Below are 19215 nucleotides of genomic sequence, written 5' to 3' on the forward strand. Positions count from 1 at the left end.
CCAAGAAAACATGAGACACCCTATGAACTTGGTGGCCCGAGTAAGCGGGAGACTCCCGTTAACTACTCGGGGAAGCAAGCCCTTAGTGTAACACTCTCGGTGGTCCAAGCAAGCGGGAGACTCGCGTCAACTACTCGGAGTACTAAGAACTTTAAGTTATGTTCTGCCCTTTGTCTTTTTGGAGTAATTTCCAAAGTTGACCGGTTAGGATAGACCTCGTCAGGTCACCCAAGTGGGAAAAACTTCAAAAATATCCATAAATCTACTCGATCTAGCAAGTAGGGTGTCTTCTTTGAAGACTGGAGTCATCTTTAAAGTTGATCGATTAGGATGAACCTCGTCAGGTTAACCAAGTGGGAAAAACTTTAAAGATATCCAAAATCTACTCAAGCGAGCAAGTAGGGTGTCCTCTTTGAGGACTGGAGTCATCTTTAGAGTTGACCGGTTAGGATCGACCTCGTCAGGTCACCCAAGTGGGGAAAAACTTTAAAGATATCCAAAACCTACTCGAGCAAGCGAGTAGGGTGTCCTACACAAGGACTAGAGTAACTTCTAAGGTTGACCGATTAGGATTAACCCCGTCAGGTTACCCAAAAAGGAAAAACTTTAGAAGTATCCAAAACCTACTTGAGCGAGTGAGTAGGGTGTCCTACACAAGGACTGGAGTATCCTCGAAGGCCGACCAGTTAGGATGAACCCCGTCGGGTTACCCAAGTGGGACAGACTTTGGAGGTACTCCTGAACTAGGTCGTAGCCTAAAAAACTACTCAATGGTTGCTCCTTGATAAGCAGACAGGTTTTCGAGTAGTGTAGAAGGGGTGTGTAGGTCGTATGAGTGAGAGCAAAGTAGTCGACTTATGAGGAAATCAACTTTATTGAGAATTGTCGTGATTACAGGGATTTGTAAAATGACATACTCTTACTCTTAAGACCTAACCCTTGCTCGTAGTAGTAGATACTTGAGCAATGGTTTACATGACTAGACATGAAAGTATTAAGGATAATTCTAGTTGACATAATAGTCGACTAGATTTTTTGGTAAAGTTTCCTTCACCAGGGGTGCTCCGAGTGCTTTGCGGAATGTGTTGCACTCAAAGACTGTGTGGGAGCTCTATGGATGCATAAAGCACTTACGTAGGAGCATTTTGTTGATCCTGTCCCCTCCCGGGGGTGTTTCACCACGGTGATGAACATGGGGGTTGCCCTGAGGAAGGGTACTCGTCTGCTTGCGCTTCTTGAAGGATCTGGAGACATGCGCTGAGATGCGGTAGTTGGAAGAATGGATGTAAGCCTCTATTTCCTCATGCTCCTTTTTCCTTGAGATGATCACATTTCGTGCATCACGGCCAATGTTGATCACATTGCGTAGATCACTGTTTGAGTAGTCGTAGTTGTCGCCTTGCTGCTCTTGCTGACAGTTGGCGATGCGCTAGCGCTTGAATGCCCTTTTCTAGTTAAGCAGGCAACGACGCTCCTAGAGATCCTCCGCTATAGGCTCCTCCTCCAGTTGGACGGTTACTGTCACTGCTGGTGGAGCTGTAGGCATATCTTGTTTGATAGTAGTCTTGACTTCTGTGACTGCTGAGGGAGTAGCTTCCATGTTGTCGAAGAGGTACTCGTCGTAGTCGTCAGAATTGTAGTCGTCAAGGTTGACGCGCTCCATTGAATCGTTGTCTGATTCGTGGAGCTCAGAGATGCGAACCATGAGGATTTCGCGACAGAGATCCTTGATCTTTTGGCTTTGTGTTGCTTCCTGACAGATCCAAAGGAGCGCCTTTCTGGAAGGGGAGGACAGCTAGCTTAGGAGCCTCAAGGGTTTGAGGGGATGTCTCCTCCAGGCGCACTGTCCGTCCTTGAGGTGTCACATATATGACCAGGTTGGGCAAGTAGTTCTGGTCGGACATGGTTGTTTTAGTCGAGTTGGATTCGACTTCCTTTGTACTAGATTAAGCTATCCAATTCATCCTCCGAGTTGTAAGAGTACTCGGAGTCGGAATCGGTTAGGCCATCGATTTTGGAGTATGTATGTTTTGGGTGAGCGAGGAGTGGGATGCCAATCTCTACGCGGAGGGCGTTCTCATTCATCCAATGTAGCCAGGATTGGTTGGGAGTCAGCCCTTCTGGCTCTTTGATCCAAGGCTGGTCGAAGATCGACTTGCTGGATGGTTCGGGGGGCTTTGGGTGCTCCCTTTTTCATTTTGAGCTTGACTAGTTCCCAGAGGGCGTCTGCTATGTGTGGTGGATGAACCATGGCATTCATGAACAAGTCAACGTCGTCTGACCAGTCCTCGAGATCATCATATGGTTCGAGGTTGTCGAGACTTTCCATGAACTGATCGAAATCCTGATTGAATAAGGGGTCAGAGATGTCGGTTGGTTCAGGAATCCACTTGTGAGCAGGTTTCGGTGAGGAGTTCTAGGGTTTCCTAGAAGGAAGCGGTCCCATCCGGTCAAGGCAGGGGTTTGCCTCCTTGGGTTTCCCACAGATTTCTCCTTCTGAGTTCTGCTTTTTGCCTTTGCATAGTGCTTTCGGCTTTGTTAAAGCAGTCGATGAGCGCAGAGTCTACTCGATCGATCCCTGAGAACATATCGCCCGACCGTTTTGGAGGTGGGTTTAATGCTTCTGGGTTCTGCGAGGCGTTGGATGAGCCAAGAGCTGATTCTGCAAGCTTGATACATCCCTCAATCGATCGTGAGGCCCAGTCTACTTCATCGAGTAGTTCTGAGTTAACGATCTGAGCACGTTTAATAGACTTGAGATAAGCCACATATTTTCCGAGGGTTTCAGAAAACTGAAGATTTTTGGAATCAGAGTTTGCATCGAACTCGTCTGACTCGTGGGTTCGAGTTGAAGTCGACACGTTCTCAATAGTATCTGAATTAAGCTTGAGTAGAACGTGGTTTCCTCCGAGTTCCGCTGTGTTGCTAGTTTCGGCGGGTTGGTTGTTGGTTTTTGTTTCAGACATTTTGTTCATGATGAGGTGGCTAGAGAAGCCGCCCGATCCATCAACTGTGCAAGCCCAGGAACCGAAAACAAGGGTTGTGCCCTCGTGTAAGGATCACCGGGGTGTCCGACCCTAGAGGGGGAGGGAGTGAATAGGGTTGTTAACGCTTTCTATCCTAGGGCTCAATCTATTTGCATAAGATAAACCTAATATGTCCTACACATGCTAGTTATGACTAAGGTTTATCTATGCTACTCTCTACTTACCCCTAAAAGACTTGCAACCTAGCCAATCCTAATCAAACCAACTAGGAAAGTAAAGTTACACAAGATAGAGTAAATGTGGAAATGTAATATGGTAAGTAAAGAGGTAAGTGCAAGAGGGATGCAAACTCCCGAGTAGACACGGTCATGTAACGGGGTTCGGCACAAACGCCTACGTCCACGGGACACCGAGGCTCTTCCGATCACCGTCTTGCACTACGCCACCAAGGCGATGCCGGCAAGCAAAGGCAAGCGCCCACAAGACATCGAGTCTCGTGCACCGCCACTGTCTCTCTCGGTCACCCGGCCGAAATCCACTACGGAGCTTCTCCACCAAGGATGGGGTCTCCTCTTCCCCCGCACAAAGTGCAGTTGCCACTCCACACCAAGACGGAGGGTCACACGACGGATCACAAGATGCTTGCCGCAGCAAGGCTTTCACTCAAGCTAGTTCTCTCAAGAACTAAGCCTAAACAAGCACTAAGCACTCTCACAAGTGTGCTTAAGCCTATATGATGTACAATGAAGCTCTATGGTGGTTGGAGATGATCTTGAACTCTTGTATGCTTTCTTGGTCTCCAGCACTCTCAAATGAGCCGTGGGGTGGCATATATATAGCCCACACACCCCAAACTAGCCGTTGGAAAAAGGCTGACAAAAAACGCTATCACCGGTTGAACCGATGCTCCCGTTTTTGTCATCACCGGTTTAACCGGTGAGTGCATTTTCCAACTAGCCGTTATACTTCAACGGCTACCTCAATCGACCGACGTAATCAACCGATGCAACGTCGGTTTAACCGGTGAGTGCAGTTGCTGAAAAACTAACTCTCTGGACAACTGCACCGATGTTCACCAATATCTAATCGTCGGTTTGACCGGTGTATAGAATTTCCTCTGTCTTCATCTGTCAATGCACCGACGTATGTAATTTCTTTAGCGTCGGTTCAACCGGTGTAAATCCCTAGCCTGGTGTACTCCAAGTCAATGCACCGACGAGTGTAAAACACCCAACACCGGTTAATCTGGTGCCAAACCCTAGCGGAACCCCCGTAGGGGCGGCCCTTCGGGCCTAGCTACGCCTATCTTCTCTTTGTCATCACTTGAACCTAAAAGCCAGAGAATGATCATCTTAACAATCATATTAGTCCAAGTGTTGTGTGTGTCATCAATCGCCAAAATATTATATTGAAATATGGCATGAGAGGCCATTTTCGCTACACCTCGGGCACGATGTTGGCGTTGCTTGATCTAGCCATCGAATTCGCCGATGAACTCGTCGAATCACCTACCTGGCGCGCCAGCTGTCGGTGTTTACCGCCAAGCCTGCTTAGGCATACCCTTAGCAGTAGGATTATTGGTAGGGATCAGCTGCTCTGGAACTCGATGGTGTAAGGAACACAAGGATTTAGACAGGTTCGGGCTGTGAGGTGCGTAATACCCTACGTCCTGTGTGGTTGATTGTATTGCCTTAGGTGTTGATGTTTTGAGGGGGTCCCTGCCCGCCCTTATATATTCAGGGGGACAGGGTTACATGGAAAGTCCTAGCCGAGTACAGTTGGAGTCCTACTATAACACAATCGGGTAGTTTCCTTGTACTGCAGCTAGTTCTACGCCTATTCGGGTAGTTACAAGAGAAGTAAGGTATATCCATGTGCTATCCCTTACTCTAGAACATTATATGTCTATAAGCAGTCCCGCTGCCCCGGATCTGGCATCTGCCGCGCCGTCGCTACACCCTCCACCGTTGGCCTAGCAACAGAGGAAGAGATGGGGGAGCTCGAGGGACTGACTCACCAGATCTGGTGCTCTGACGCCGCGCCATGGCCGCCGCATCACCGGATCTACTCACGCCCTCCGCCGTCACCGCCACACCTAGCCCCCCGCTCGAGTTGCCGCTGCACCTCGCCCCGCGCGCCACCGCTCCTCACAAGTAGAGGAGGGGCAAGCGAAGGGGGGAGGGGAGGGGCAATAGCGGGAGGGGTGGAGGAAGGGAGGGGCACTGCCAGGGTCGCGCCGGAGGGAGCAGTGCCACTTTGGCCGCGCTAGAGGGAGTGGAGGGGAGGGAGGCGTGGCGGCCGACGCCGGGTGGCGTTGTGTGCGGTGAACGGTTTGATTCGGCCTGGAGAGGATAAGTATAAGGGCGGACCGGTTTGCCGTGTGCTGTATATCCGACACAAGGCAAACTCGTCTACTTTGTCGTGTGCCCCTAATCTGGCACATGGCAAAGTATCTTTGTCGTGTGTTTTCGTTTTTGCCGTGTGTTTCGCGGGCGGCACACGGCAAACTACCATTTTTCGGTAGTGATTTACCATATTCTCCAGGCCTACTTTTTTTGCCAATACTAGAACATTGTTTGTACTACTGGGGCCACTATCCTCACATGAGTCACATCCCCCTCTCCCCCCCCCCCCTCCTCCTTGCCACGCCGTCACTAGAGCCGGTCGTCGGAAGCCCGTGCGGTAGTGAGGATGGTGGCTGTGAGGCAGATTCTCTCTCCTAATCCTCTAGATTTAGATTAGGGTTCAAGGTCCCTAGTGATGGTAGTGCAGGGGCCAGCTGCGGTGGGTGGTAGCTCCCCGTGGAGGGGGGTTGGTGGCTTGCAATGCATCTTCCCTTGTTGGGGGTCCTACATCCGATGCCCGACGGCCTGTGGTGAGGGCCCGCCGGCCGGCGGCGTGGTGCCTCGAGGCCGTGGAGGTCCGGCCGCGGTGGGCTGGGCCCTCCCCCTATGCGTCGCCAACGAGCATTTCCTCGGCTTCACAATCGTGGCTACGACAGCAGCGGCCTGTGCTTGTGACGGCTCACGGCAGCGATGGCGCGCGTTGAAGCGACCTTTACTGGGCTGAGCTCCAAGAGGAGGCTGTCTATATGTCTCTGGTGGCCGCCACCGTGAGGGCCTTGTTGCCACTCTCTCGTCGTTCTGATGAGCACCCTAATGGGCATGCTGGTGGGAGCTACCTGGGGTCGTCGGCGTCGTGCATTGCTTCTTGGTGTGCAGGTTATCGGGCGAAAGCCTAGTTTAGTCTTCGACTACCGGTGATGAAGGTGTCATAGGTATTGTTTTCCTTCTTAAAGGCATTACCATGAGGACCTCAACCTATAGGGACAAATCCAAGTGAAAATCAAAGAACCGACACGCTGGGTTTGGGCGGCGGCAACATCTTGATGTTGCTCTACTCTTGAAGCGTCGTCTTGGAGTCCTTGTTGGCGATACCTCGATCAGCTCGGAGCAATCGGTGTCTGATCTGTTTGCATAGTAGAGATCGACTCAATGCGATTTTCTAACTCAGAGGGTGACCAAACGACATAGGAACATCGACGATCCTTACATCAAGAGTTACTAAGAAAACAGTTGATGTCAGATTTTGTTACTACATGAAGGACCAAAGTAAGGTGGAAGGAACAATGTAGAAGAATTTCGAAACTTAATCTTTTAGGCTGTCTTTTTGTTTCTCACTGTGTCTTGTCTTCTGTGATCCTCAGTTGGAGGTTGGAGCTTAAGTACATGTGTAAACTTCTAGCTTTGTGGTCAAGATCGAATTTTTCCTTTAATATAAAAATCCACACTTTGCTAGCTTTCATAATTTAAATGATTCCATATGGGTATGTCCAAGCAAGCCATCCTTTTTGTAGTTAAAAAAAGAAGCATGGTCTAATCTTTATTTTTGCCCTATCCTTGATGGCAGCAATACATTTTCTAATCATGTTGCAGCCAATGGTCTGAGCTTTGGGTCCCACCTCTAATTTTCCCCCAGTCTTCCGAGGGAAGGAAGCGGGAGCGGAAACCCAAGTATAAATTTTTGCCGCCTTCGGGCCTCCTTTTTGAACCCAAAAACCAACCACCAAACCGCCTTCCTTCGTGCCCTCCAGTCGCTGCGAGTGGGCCCATGTCGTCGTCCGCGGCGCACCAGAAGGCGGCGGCGGCGCCGCCGCCGGCTGAGGAGGAGGCGTCGGAGCACGGGCCCTTCCCCATCGAGCAGCTACAGGTCTAACTCCCTCCGCTGCACCATCTCCCAGCTCTCAAGTCGATCCCTCCAAGAACAGATTTCTTGGATGTTCCACCGTTTCTTGGTTGGTGGTCCCTGGGGGGCTAGGGTTCTTGATGCTTTCGCGCCCCTGAAACCGCGCGAATTCGAGGGTTTGATCGACGATTTGGTCCGTTAGGAGGGGTTCGCGGAGGTGGTTTAGCCCAATTTGGGGAATGTTCTTGAGGCCTCCCAATCCCCCTGTTCTTGATTGTTTTCTCCACCGAAATTCCACAAATGCTAAGGGAATGAAGGTTCTCCCGTCTGATTTTCGTGTTGGCGCTACCAAATCCTAATTTCTTGTAGGATATTGAACTATCTATCTCAATTGAACTGGATGTGATTTGTTAGTCTTATCTCAATTGGAATTTGGGGATCTTCTGTAGGAAAAAAAATACAGGTGTAGCTGAGCCATCAAATAATTCTTGTAAATTTTTCTCTGCAGGCTTCTGGAATAGCTGCACTTGATGTGAAAAAGCTCAAAGATGCTGGTCTCTGCACAGTGGAATCTGTAGCTTACTCTCCGAGGAAAGATCTTTTGCAAATTAAAGGGATTAGTGAAGCCAAAGTTGACAAGATAATTGAAGCAGGCAAGTAATTGTTTGCTTCTGTTTTAGAGCACATTGTTACATTTCTTTTTCTATGAAAAATAAAATTTCCGTGTGTACATCTGGCAGCTTCCAAGTTGGTTCCACTAGGATTTACTAGTGCTACCCAACTTCATGCGCAGAGGCTTGAGATCATCCAGATTACAACTGGATCAAAAGAGCTCGATCAAATTTTGGATGGTAATGTACTGCTGGCTATCATTACTTTTTAAATGCTTTACTGACATAATTGTGGTATATGATAAGTAATAACAAAACTGTGTAATTATGTTTTCAATTTAACAGGAGGAATAGAAACTGGGTCAATCACAGAGATCTATGGTGAATTTCGTTCTGCAAAGACTCAGTTGTGCCACACTCTCTGTGTCACATGTCAGGTATTGCGCTGAAATACCAATTCTAAGATACCACATCACCATAACCATACCGGCATGATTTCTAGAATAACATGCTACAATGTGTCTTTGTCTGTATATTGAAAAGGTGCCTGCTATTTACTTCTCTTTGGTCCAAGGAAAATATATTAATTTGCTCTTCTTGTAGTAATTGTGTAATTTGTTTTTTTTGTTTGACAAATGAGGTAGTGTTTATGCAGCTCCCATTGGACCAAGGTGGTGGTGAAGGGAAGGCTTTGTATATTGATGCAGAGGGAACATTCAGGCCGCAAAGACTTCTCCAGATAGCAGACAGGTGATATGGCAATTGAAATATTATTTGCTTCACTACTATATATACTCTAACTATTAAATAAGATTGTTTTGCTTACAGGTTTGGCTTGAATGGTGCTGATGTACTGGAGAATGTGGCCTACGCCAGAGCATATAACACTGATCATCAATCAAGACTTTTGCTGGAGGCAGCTTCCATGATGGTGGAGACCAGGTGAGTTTATCCCATGGTTCTTACGGCGGTAAGGCAATGTGTGGCGAGTCACCACCGCCCAGCCGCCTAGGCGGGCTAAGGCGACGCCTTAGCTTAAAACAAGGGAAGCGCCTTGTCGCCTAGGAAACTTTATCCATTTAAAAAAACTCGGCCGGGTGGGGAAAGACCGCCCCACTGGTATTAACTTAAGAAGAAGTCTCGGCTTCCCCGACCGAGAAAATCCCCGAACCCTAGCCCCACCCTGACACTGAGAGACGTAACCCCTGGGAACTATGCCTGGGCCATGTAAGGGTCCTCAGGCCGACCTGGGCCGTCTCACAACCAGTGCTTTGGCACATAGGGCCAGCGAGGGGATTTTTTTACCCTCAGCCTGAAATTCGCTCCCACGGGGAGTCGAACTCAGGACCTGAGGGGTGCCGCCGGAGTGACTAACCAACTGGGCTAGCATCCTTTGGCAGGAAACTTTATCCATTTATATAGAATTTAATATAATGATACATGCATAGCAACAGTAACAAACTAAACCTTTGATTTCACATGGTATTTTGGAGGTGTGGTAATGATAAGGTTGGAAAGATATCCAATTTGTTTTGGGTTGCTTACTTTGCTACTGATAAGCAGCTAGCAGCACTAAATAAGATATTAAGAAACTTCATTTATTGTCCCCGTGGAGCACAAGAAAAGGGTATTAGTCGTGATTCACGATCCACATTAACTTAAGAAGTTGGCACACTGGAATCAGGCAATGCATGCTATTTTAATGTGAATTGGTTCATATGTACTTTGCTGATATATATCACATGCCCTTTTTTTTGCTTTTTGCTTACTAAATCTTACATGGGTTCTTCATTGGACAAAACATCTGTACTATTCGAACTGATATCTTATGAGGCAGACCAATTTGTTACATTTGCTTTAGTTTGGAGGATCCTAATGGTGTGGTTCAATAAGAGCATTTTTTGTATGATAATGCTAGTGTAGCAAGTAACAGGGTATTTTGTATGATAATGCTAGTGTAGCAAGTAACAAGGTATGTGCCAGGTTTCTTGCTCCTGTCATAAAGCCATTTAGATCTTGGTGTCTTGACATCTTAATTATTTCATAAATTCAAACATTAGAACTCCATTTACCTTTTGCCCAACACATGCTTCCCATCCCTAGGATCGCTAAATTAAAGCTCTATTTCTGCAGGTTTGCTCTGATGGTTGTGGATAGTGCCACAGCCCTATATAGAACTGATTTCTCTGGTAGAGGGGAGCTATCAGCAAGACAGATGCATCTGGCTAAGTTTCTTAGGAGCCTTCAGAAATTAGCAGATGAGGTAATCAGCTTTTACTTTGATCACTGATGACAATCACGAAATATTAGTTCTACTGAATTTCATACATTTGGTCTTGCAAACATTATGCCAACCAAACATTTTATGTAAATGTATTGCAACCAAATAGGAACAATTGCTTCTACTTTTATTTTGCTGTATGCTGTTAGATCAGCAGATCATCCATAGCATCAACAGATTGGTCTCATTCCCATTTGGTATACTCACTGCTTTTATCTTTCCTTTTATTTTTCTTTTGCTGGCTCTAGTTTGGAGTGGCAGTTGTAATCACTAACCAAGTAGTTGCTCAAGTGGACGGGGCTGCAATGTTTGCTGGGCCACAAATCAAACCAATTGGAGGGAACATCATGGCTCATGCTTCCACAACTAGGTCCGCTACATCAAGTAACATGATGTCTATAGTGCTGTTTCTGTTCATTCCATGTTCTCTTAATCATGTCAATGTTGCGAAATCAGGCTCTTTCTTCGCAAGGGGAGAGGGGAGGAGCGGATATGTAAAGTAGTAAGCTCTCCTTGTCTGGCTGAAGCTGAAGCAAGGTTTCAGATATCATCCGATGGTGTCACTGATGTCAAGGACTGAAAACCTATTTGCAGCCTAGAGTGCTCCTTGCCTGCTCATATGAATCTCATGTTTGCTGTTTGCATTTGGATCACCAGAGATGCTTGAATTGGTGCAGGAACCTTCTTGTATGAACATGTCAGTATGGGCATTGTGCCTGAGTGTATCTGTTGTATCTTGGACTGGCATTCTCATCCAAAAGGTGTCATGATGTGTAGTGTGGCCAAATGATAGATGTACAGTCAACCACAATTTGGCAACTCCTCAGCATACTGCAAGCATCCCTGTCCATCTCAATGTACTTTCTTGCCATGATGCTAATGAAATAATTTCGTTTTTTTAGTGACAGACAGTTGATGCTACCACCATGGGACTCTCGGTTATTTCGGTTATTATGTAAATTATGTTCCTGGTATACATACAAGTATATTGAACAGTGAAATGGATACATATTCCTCTATGAAAATCTGTTTTTTATGTAATCTATTTAACTGTCCATACATACTCACTATTCAGTACTCTTATATCCGTACTTAGAAGGCAGTTATGTTGATCTTCGGTATTAGCAGTGATCCAACAGTCACCATCCTGCTGTGCGTACTACCATTCTTGCAGCATTTGACAGAGTTTGCAGGTTGAATGCTTTGGCCGTGTTTGGATGCAAAATTCCAAATTCCAAAATTTTTTTCCGACGCCTGCATGGAAATTTAAATCTAGACAAAATAAAAAATACATTGCGACTGCTGTCTGTAAATGGCGAGACGAATCTAATGAACCTAACTAGGCTGTAATTAGATGCTAAACTGCTACAATAATGCTACAGTAAACAACCTCTAATGACGGATTAATTAGACTCATTAGATTCGTCTCGCGATTTACAGATGAGTTTTGTAATTATTTTTGTGATTAGTCTATATTTAGTACTTCAAATGTAGAAAGATGTCTTTTCAAAAAATTTACGGGACACAACCAAACACAGCCTTTATCTCAAAGCTGCCATCGTATCCCTTGCATTAAGGAAGGCTGTACCATTGTGAAATCTTTGACCCAAGTACCTGGATGGATGTTGTATTAACAAGTATTGAATATAACTAGACATGAAGGCTGATTTTATGTGAAACAGAATGCGCATAGCCAGTTTAAACTTTAAACTCATTCAAATCCATGGCACTGGCGAGGAAAATGCAAGATGTCAATGGCTACCAAATTATCACAGCTAGCTACACAAAGTGTGTATGACAAAATTATCTTCTCTTGCACAACTATTCTCAAGAGTTTTTCAAGCATCGCATCAGTACCATAAAGGTGATACATCATAGTCAAAACTGACAGGAAAAACCCTGGATTCAACAGCAGTAACACCTCGATTGAGACAACAGTTTCCACATCAATGATCATAGGTACAATTGAATGAGCTCATCGCTCACAACAGATGGTGTGAGAACACCAAGATCGGTCAGGAGAAGCGTGAGATATTGCGGAGGGGTGTAGTCTCTTGCTGATGTCTCAACTTCCACACCAGTGGGTACTGGGACTCCAAAATCTATCGGCCGGTGAGCTGGCGTCATATCCTTTTGGTCCAAGGGATATAGACGAGCAAACTGAAATTAGCAAAGACATAGGCAACACCATCAGATGCTGGTTGCATGCCGCAAACTTCATGTTACAATGCCAATCAAAATGCATCATGGTTTACATAAACTTGCTGTGCATAACGGAACTAATCACTTAAGTAGTCATCAGTAGTGTTTCAGTGTCAGCACAATATGTGGCAGGCCAAAAACTAAAATTAATCTCAGCTGCTATAAAACATTCTCTAAGAGAATCCACATTCTTTAAGACATTTTTGCATCCCAGTACCAATTAAAATATATCAAGAGATGATAGTAATGAGGGAAAAGCTTGTGAATCAACAAAATGAAAGTAATTATCACTTAAGCAAATTATCATAGCACACATACCTTGTAACTTTCAGCTGCCACGTAAACAGGTTTGTTCATACTATGAGCCACAAGAGCTATCTGATAAGTGCCCATCATGTTGATTATTCCTCCGCTCTCAACAACCCCATCAGCACCAACAAATACCATGTCAATTTCATCCATGGAATAAGCAACAGCAGAATCAATTAGCACCTTAACAGGGATGCCCAATGCTGCAAGTTCATTTGACATTCTTAAACCAGTTCTGTCTGGCCTGCCCTCTGCAGTCAAATGAAATAACAAACAGACATTAGAAATTACAAGAGTTTGCAACCAATGCTTCATATGGATGCTTGGCTGCTTCCTATTGCTCTCAGAAGCAAGAAAGCGGTTAGGCCAGATAATCAAACCAGAGTAAATAAACATAACTCAAAACTGATTATAAATGAGAAAAATGTTGCTTAAGAGTGGCAATATAAAGGTTATGAAGGAAGCAAATAGTGAAACAAAGACTACTGCTATTTGCCATCAAATTGCAGAGCACTATGCATCATGATAATTGCATTTCATGCAGTGGCGGAGCTGGTGGATTTCGACGCCTAGGGCCACTTAGAACTAGCCCATAACACAACAGCAATAGCCGATACAAGCGCTTAAAATGTAAAGTATATCTCAACTCGAGGTCCAATCGTACAACAAACTTCGTAAAAACTTGAACAAGTATAAAGAAATATCTGAGTAGTGCCAATTTAGTTAACTGTTCCTTACTAGATAATTATGGCCTGTTGATTGGCATGGACCTTCAAAATATATGCTCTTCTGGCTGCATTCCTAATGTTTGGATGCATTTTCTCGATTGGTAATTTGGTATATGCATAGATCAGGATCAGCAACAATGTCAACATCATTGAGTATAACATGAGGATAATTGCTAGTAACTATTCCTTCTACTTCTACTTGGTCACCATCTGCATTGTTAACTCCTGTTCCTAATGTTTCTGATTCTGGCTGTACGGATTGAGCTACGATGAATGTTGGCTGTTTGAATTATAGGCGTAGGAGCTGGTGAATAAAATGATTTAAGTGTCTTGCACCCCTTCAGTGTATAATTGTTGTAGGTGTCTACAAATTGCAGCATCAACAGATCTATGAATTGAAGGATTCATGAGGAAATCAACTAATCAAGAGCACTGAATACTGATGAGTGATGACTGGTCTGCTGTCCTGCTCTGCTTTACTGCTTTTTTGGCTCCCCGCTGCCAGCAGTCTGGCACAGCAGCACCAACACCAACCCGCCGCGCTCACTGACTTGCTGCCTGGCGCCGGGCCGCTGCTGGCTGGGCCCCAACCGGCGCGCAGCAGCTACGCCTCAGCATAAATCCAAGTCACCAGGCGTTGGGATACGCTTGGACCATGGATGGGCAAAGGGCTGCGGGTGTGTAGCTGAGTGCTGTTGTGTCCGGACGCCGGTGCCGCTATCGCTAGGATTGGCACTTCGTCAAAGGAGAGGGCGGGCGAGAAAAGAGCGAGAGGCCTGGGGACGGGAACGGTAAATTTTTGTCCAGGGCTCTGCTGGTTTTGACACGAGCAAGGGCGACGGGTGCTTCTTGATGGGCTACGAGGAGCAACAAAAGGCTGCTTTGGGCCTTCATTGTTGTGCTGCTCGGCCACACAGCTAGGCCACTTCATGAAAAATCTACTTGGGCCATGAAAAATTAAAGAGGGATTTTGGGCCATGGCCCTACTGGCCCTAGGCCCAAATCCATCCCTTCATGGAATAAAAATGATATCATATAAAGATCAGAATAAGACTGACTGCCTAAAGGAACATAAAAGAAATTTAAGTTTGAACCCATTACGATGCACTTTCATGCAAGAATATACTATTTCCCATCACCAATCATTGTAGATTATTAGCATGTCACAGTGCACTTTCATGCAATGCGTGCATCTTGCAACTAGGTCACTGTACCTGTGCATAGCACCCGGAAGAGCTTGCGATTTGATGCAGCTAGCTTTAGAACTTCCAATACCACTCTGGAATACCCATGTACAAGCATAGTACATCCATCATAAATGAAATCCTGGCTGAGCATTGCAATTGTCTTGCGAGCCTGGAAAGGCATCATACCAAAGCATTAGTAAAAAGAAGGTACAAATTCTTGTGTATAAACTAGATTTTAAGTTTTGTATTGGCAGATAACCTTTAATGATATCTCTCCAAATTTTTCTCCACGCTCAATTAAGCGTGATTTTGCTGCATCAAACTTCTCATGCTCCAGATGTGAGGTCCTCGTTACAAACCGCATGAACAAATCACAAGCAGCAGACAGAGAAATGGAAGTAGCATCCCAGGACTGAAATACATAGGAATTTTTAGTGTTATTTACCAAAGTGAAAACTGAAAAGATCACATGAAAGCTATAACGAAATTAAAAAAAAACATAGAGCAGCACATGATATGCCATCCACATGGATAAATTATATTGTCAGAAGAGATTAACAAAGGAAAACCATGCAAAAGAAAATAAATGGTGACAGGTGACATCACGGTGAAGGCATGGATTTGCACCCAAATCAAACATGGAACTAGTAACATGACTTGACAAAGGCATAATTACCCATCCTCGGGTTCAGGTAACTGCAAGTATGAAAGCGCAATGCAAAAGGAAAAACTACATGAAGCATGATGACTTTGCACATTAAAACGATTATATCCATCGAAAAAACTGCAATATTAGGACTGCAAACACTGACCACTTGTGAATTTGCCACTCCCAGTGAATGACACGGTGGGACCATCTGTGCCTATGAAATGTAGGGCCAATGGCAAAACTGCAAAGGACAATGTTTGCGGTCCCATTTTTTCAAATTTCTCATATCCATCAAGGACTGACATTCAACAGTACAAGATAGGTTAGTTGAGTTGAGTCATTCGGAGCATTGTAATTAAGGTGACATTGTGCCACTACAAAACTCGGGCCAAAAGTGATAATTAAGGTCTGAACCACTTCTATGGAAAGGAAGTTTCAATTAGCTATCTTTGCTTAACATCAACACACACAAATTTCCAGAACGGATAAGCTATCAGCACCAGGAAGGCCAAGACCCGTCGAGGGAATCATGCTGATCACTGTAAATATGTACCCTAGCGCAGCAGCTGGGAAGCATGGAGCAGGTGAATCGGCCGGGTTACCGACCTTGAGCTTGTCGGAGGCCTTCTTCAGCTCGATCTCGAGCTCCATCATGGTGGTGGCCCTGCTGGAGCGGATGACGGCGGCGAGCGCCATGATGGCGGCGACCGCCTCCGCAGCCTCGGGCTTGCGGCGCCAGAAGTTGAACTCCTCGATCACGCCGCCGGCGCCCCCAGGGGACGGGGGCGGAGCGGCGGCCGCGTCCGCCGCCGCATCAGCGCCGGGGTTGGCGGCCGCGGCGGCCGCGGCGTGGGCCAGCCAGTCGCTGGAGATGACGGCGTGGTGCTCCGCGCGCGTCTGGTAGTAGGCGGAAATGGGCGGCGGGGCGGGGCTAGGGTTAGGGTTTTGGGCGGCGTCGGCCTCCATGGCAGGGGAGGTCGGAGGAGGGGAGGGAGACGAGGTGAGCTTGTGTCTCCGTGAGGGATGATCTCAGCCGTCCGTTGAAGGGAGGTGATAGTGTGGTTTGTGATGTTTGCTTTGGCACCAAAATTTCACCAAATTCATTCCAGTTTTAAATATACAAAATAAAAATGATTGCGTTGTTAATAAATTCAGGTCGAATGAATCTCAGAGTGAGCAAGGTGAGTTTAGAACCTTATATTCTCTCTTTATTGCAATAAAATAAAATGATTCTCTTTTGGCTCTCTTTCATCTTATAGTTGGGTCGAATATCTGTGCCTTTTTATAAGACACCCACTTTGCCTTCCCTCTCTGAAAATTGGCATGATCTCAGTGACGAAGATGCACTTTTGCCCCCCGACAACAATCCCATGTCCAATTTTCATTTTGGACATGGAATATATCTTTTTGCACAGATCAAACACGAATAATATGAATACGAATTACAAAAAGTGCACGCCCAATTCATTCACATTGGCAACCACGAAGATGCTCCCCTGTATAAAAAGTTAGTAGGTCGTTACTCTGCTTTATGGTTTAATTATCAAAATTCCTTTTTCTCAAACAACTAAGGGCATTTGGTCTAGTGGTATGATTCTCGCTTAGGGTGCGAGAGGTCCCGAGTTCAATTCTCGGAATGCCCCCTTTTTATTCATTTTTGACTTTCTTTTCCTGTTTCGATTTAATTCAGGCCATTTGCTGGATTCCACCCAGGGTGGCAGGGGTACCCGTTTCATGTTTTAAATTGACAGCGGATAAAGTTATTTAATTCAGGCCAGTTGCTGGATTCCAGGGTGGCAGGGTGTACCCGTTTCATGTTTTAAATTGACAGCGGATAAAGTTGTCATACAAAAAACTTCAGTTTCTTTTTTTATGGAACATAAAGACCAACACCTTAAATGCACTTTTTGGTGACATATAAAGAAAATTACCCAATTTACCTTTTATTTCATATGTGTATAGGATTTGTTTCATTTGTGCCAAAGCCCATATTAAAATCGAGCTGTAGTCAAACAAAGCAAAGCCTTTGTGCATCTTGACCCGGAGTGAATGGCTCAGAAAACCCTGGAAGTCTCCATCTCAAAGGAAAAAAAAAAACCCAAAGTCTAAAAGAAGGTATCTCTTTGTTACCTATAGGCTATAAAGTTACTGATAACCATATAATTTTCATGTAAACTTTGGAAAACTCTAACGTAATGTACAATCTCATTATTTTTGTCACAAAAAAGTGCGCCTTATCTCTCATTTCCGGTCTTCACCGAAACTCCAGGTGTTTTACGATCACCCATCCTTTATTAGCCAAAAAAAAAGTGGAGTTCATGATCATTTTCACCCATTATGATTAGCCGTTACCGTTTGCCATCATGTAGCTTTTGTATGCCGTTTAATCACATAGTCGATTTGTCTACACTATTGATTTTGTCTTTAGAGTTTTTTTTTTTTTTTTGCTCTGAGAGTTTGCTGGAAGTGTTTAGTTCATCACGTAGTTTCTAAACATGTCGTGAAGTTTCTAAACTCCCACGTCCGCATGTCGTAAAGTTTCTAAACCGGTAGGAGTTTTCCTTTTCTTTTTGGACTAAGTTCGTACTACGAATCTTTGTAATTTTGACGAATTCAGGGCCTGGAAGACCAGTTTAGGTAATCAATGTTCATTGACAAAAAAAAAGTCTCTTTGACCCAATTTTTTTTATCAACAAGCAATATTTAACTTCGATTCAAATAAGTTATTAGATTTATCATGGAAAATACTTTAAATTTTATAACTTTCACCATTTAAAGTATTAAACTTTTAAAAAGTCCATTTACTACACCAAACAATTTAATTCGTCTGCACACCTTGTAGACAACTGTTGACGTCTATCTGGGCCAACATATGATCGCGCTAGATCGCGCAGTACGCAGCGACGCTCCTTGCAGTGCCGCAGCACCAACCGGTCAGACCGGTATGGTGGACCGGTCAGACCGGTCTCGCCGGGGTAGCCCGACGAGGATCCAACGAACGCCCGCTCGGGAGGGACCCTGTGACATCCTGAAAATTCACTAAACAAATCATGCGCTAAGTTGTTTTTCGTTGAGCTCGACTCTCTCTTAAACCCTGAACCCTAGATTTTCTCCTGAACGACCGACACCCGAATTCATTTCGTGTCCCATCTCTTCCCATCCAACGCGACGCGTCGCGACCGACCGCCGCGAATCCCGCTCCCTCTTTTTCCTCCTTTCCCCCCTGGCCGCGTGCCTCGTTCCCCGTGGCCCGCACCCGCGTGGCGACGCCACGCGTGGCCGACCGCGGCTGCAGTCGCCGCTGGCGCGCACCGCCCCCCTCCTTTTCCTTTCTCTTTTTTTCCTTTTTCCCCATTTTCTTTATTCCTTTTTCCTTTTTTTTTTCTTTTCCTTCTTTTCTTTCTTCCTTCTTCTCTCTCCTTCTTCTCCGACGCGCGACAGAGCTGCTCCCAGCCCGGCCCGCCTGCCCCGCGCGCGCCTCACCTCCCTCCCGCACGCGCACACCCACTCCCGGCAGATCACCGCGCTGCACCGAGCCGCCCTGGGCCACGCCCCCCTTCCCCACTTCGGCCTGCCCTGCTCCACACAGGCACCTCACTCCCGACCGCCCTACCGCGCGCGCGCCCCGGCCCCTGCTCGCCTGCCTCGCCGCTGTGCGGGCACGCACGCACCGCGCCCCGGCACGCCGAAGCCGTGTACGCGCCCCGGGCCGCGACGCCCGCCCACGCACGCCGCTGCACGCCCCGCCGAGCCAGTCCACGCACGTGGACCGCGTGCTCGGAGCGCCGCCGCGCCGCCCGCCGCTGCCAGGCTACCCGCATGCGCACGCCGCGGCCTCCCCGCCCGCGCCTCCCCGCTGCGCCCCGCTCCGCTCAGCGCCGCTTGCGCGCGCACGCGCACGGAGCGCCGGGCCGTGGCAAACGCGCTGGGCCGCAGCGACGTGAGCTCCGCCGAGCCCACGTGCACGCCGGGCCACGCCGCGCGACGCCCGCCGCTACCCTGTCCGGCCGCACAGTGCGCCACTGCTCGCCGCCTCGTCGCCTGTGCTACCGCCGCACGCCGCTCCACGACGAACG

The 19215-nt window shown here is 46.6% G+C and overlaps 2 protein-coding genes and 1 non-coding gene across 3 annotated transcripts; 2 read left to right on the forward strand and 1 right to left on the reverse strand.

Moving 5' to 3' along the window:
* Positions 1-7040: 7040 nt before the first annotated feature.
* On the forward strand, positions 7041-10988 carry LOC120666240 (DNA repair protein RAD51 homolog B). The gene is made up of 9 exons (XM_039946030.1): positions 7041-7196; positions 7681-7825; positions 7913-8023; positions 8129-8220; positions 8439-8533; positions 8612-8725; positions 9917-10046; positions 10313-10434; positions 10521-10988. The coding sequence occupies exons 1-9, from the start codon at positions 7098-7100 to the stop codon at positions 10642-10644; spliced, it is 1032 nt and encodes a 343-aa protein (XP_039801964.1). The 5' UTR covers positions 7041-7097; the 3' UTR covers positions 10645-10988.
* An 822-nt stretch (positions 10989-11810) lies between these two features.
* LOC120666241 (translation initiation factor eIF-2B subunit alpha-like) lies at positions 11811-16161 on the reverse strand. The gene is made up of 5 exons (XM_039946032.1): positions 15746-16161; positions 14750-14902; positions 14518-14659; positions 12585-12826; positions 11811-12224 (listed from the first exon to the last, which is right to left on the reverse strand). The coding sequence occupies exons 1-5, from the start codon at positions 16103-16105 to the stop codon at positions 12018-12020; spliced, it is 1104 nt and encodes a 367-aa protein (XP_039801966.1). The 5' UTR covers positions 16106-16161; the 3' UTR covers positions 11811-12017.
* Positions 16162-16710: 549 nt separating this feature from the next.
* Positions 16711-16782, forward strand: TRNAP-AGG. The gene has a single exon. It is a non-coding gene; the product is annotated as a tRNA-Pro (tRNA).
* The last annotated feature ends 2433 nt before the right edge of the window (positions 16783-19215 follow it).

The sequence above is a fragment of the Panicum virgatum genome, chromosome 3N (genome assembly GCF_016808335.1).
Source record: "Panicum virgatum strain AP13 chromosome 3N, P.virgatum_v5, whole genome shotgun sequence".
In the NCBI taxonomy this organism is placed as follows: Eukaryota; Viridiplantae; Streptophyta; class Magnoliopsida; order Poales; family Poaceae; genus Panicum; species Panicum virgatum.